Here is a 1816-nt window from a genome sequence, read left to right on the forward strand (position 1 = left end):
AGTTAGAAAGTCTAGTGAGAAGAAGATCAAAGAGTTGAAGAAGGGTTATCTTGAGCTTCCAAAAAGATATAGTCACAAAGGAGCTTCATCTGGTAAATTGGGTCCTAAAGGGCTTTATGGAGAGCAACAGCTGCGACAGTATCTAGTTCGGCACCAGCTGCTAGTGAAGTAGCTAGAAGCAGATCCTGCTCAAAGAGGCTCAGGAAACTATTCAGATGGGAAAGTCGCTGGGCATAAATTACAAAGGTAAGGAAGAGGAAGTGTTGGCCAAAATTATGGACCTTGAGGCAAATGATGGAGAAAAAAGGGGAGGGGATTTAGTTTCTACAGCTTAAAATAGCTTTTGGGGGCCAGAGTTCTGTGTATATGGGTAATGATGAAGCTACTAACATGGAATGTGAAAGGTTTGGGGAGGATGGAAAAAAAGAGCAAAATAAAGAGTATGTTGAAAGCTAGAGGAATTGATATTGTTCTTTTTCAGAAAACAAAGAAGGCATCTATGTCAGAAAAGGAGATCAAAGAGCTTTGGGCTAGGGATAGAATGGAATTTATGACTGTGGATGCGGAAGGCTCTGCAGGTGGCCTATTATGCATATGGAATCCAGGAGTATTTCAGGCGTCAAGTTGCTGCTGTAATAGAAGGTTTATCCTTTTCACTGGGTCCTTGTTCTTCTCTTTTGATTGTGTCTTGATTAATTTGTATGCACCAAATGAAGTGGGCCAAAGAGGTAAACTGTGGGAGTGCCTTTTGAAGTTAAGGGAGGAGTATTCTAATCCCTGGTATATAGGGGGGATTTTAATGAAATTAGAAATATTGGAGAGAGGAAAGGCTATTCTAGGAGGGATAAAGGTATGAAGGAATTGAATGACTTTATTGATAAAAGTGAGGTGAATGACTTGCCTTATTAGGCAGAAGGTTCACATGGTGTAATGCCAGGAAAGGGGAGAAATGGAGCAAAATTGACAGGGTTATGGTGGATCCAAAATGGTTGGGAACATTTAATTTGAAGTTGTGGGGGCTACCTAGAGTAATGTCTGATCTTAGTCCTTTACTGTTAATGGAAGATGAGAGAGACTGGGGCCTCAGACCCTTTAGGTTTGTAAATGCTTGCAATTTATATCCAAATTTCTTACCTTTTGTGGAAAAGTGGTGGATGGAGCATCAGGTGGAGGGATGGGCTGGTTTTAGGCTATTCCAGAAGCTCAAAGAGTTGAAAATAGCACTTAAACAGTGGAATAGTGAAGTTTTTGGCAATGTAAATACTAAGTTGAAGAAGGTAAAGGATGAGCTTCATATTTTTGACTTGTTAGCAGAGAAAAGAGAGCTTGAAGAGGCAGAAAAAACAAGTAGAAAAGAGGCTAGAGTTGAAGCTTGCAGTTTAACTATAATGGTGGAATAGTTGTGGCTTCAAAAATCAAGGCTCAACTAGAATTTTAATGGTGATAAAAACACAAGATTTTTTCATGTGTTAGTTAAGTGTAGGCAGGGGAGAAATGAAATTCATTCTCTAACTATTGGGGATATGGTATTTGATGATCCATGCAAAGTTAAGCAAGAGGTCCAAGCTCATTTTCAGAAACAGTTTTCTGAGGATTGGCAGCATAGGCCTATATTGGAAGGACCATTTCAGTCAGTAAAGGAAAGTCCTTTTTTTGATTTGTTGGTAGCAGAGTTCTCTGAGGAAGAGGTTTGGGGTGCTGTTAAGGGCTGTGATAGGAATAGGGCTCCAGGTCTAGATGGGTTTAACTTGGCTTGTATTCAGAAATTATTAAAGGTAATGAAGTCTGATGTGCTCAATTTTTTGTTCGAATTTCA

The 1816-nt window shown here is 39.6% G+C and overlaps 1 protein-coding gene across 1 annotated transcript; it reads left to right on the forward strand.

The window, feature by feature from the left end:
• The first annotated feature begins 376 nt into the window (after positions 1–376).
• On the forward strand, positions 377–1400 carry LOC145799684 (uncharacterized). Its single transcript, XM_082889297.1, has 2 exons — positions 377–728; positions 910–1400. Exons 1-2 carry the CDS (start codon positions 377–379, stop codon positions 1398–1400), a joined length of 843 nt encoding a protein of 280 aa, XP_082745423.1.
• Positions 1401–1816: the final 416 nt, after the last annotated feature.

The sequence above is a fragment of the Camellia sinensis genome, chromosome 9 (genome assembly GCF_055761805.1).
Source record: "Camellia sinensis isolate YWXY chromosome 9, ASM5576180v1, whole genome shotgun sequence".
In the NCBI taxonomy this organism is placed as follows: Eukaryota; Viridiplantae; Streptophyta; class Magnoliopsida; order Ericales; family Theaceae; genus Camellia; species Camellia sinensis.

Excerpts from the sequence above, each read along its gene's own strand:
- LOC145799684 (XM_082889297.1), top strand. The coding sequence starts at position 377 with ATGAAGCTACTAACATGGAATGTGAAAGGTTTGGGGAGGATGGAAAAA. Across the intron at positions 729-909 it reads AAATGAAGTGGGCCAAAGAG|GCAGAAGGTTCACATGGTGT; the intron begins GTAAACTGTGGG and ends TTGCCTTATTAG.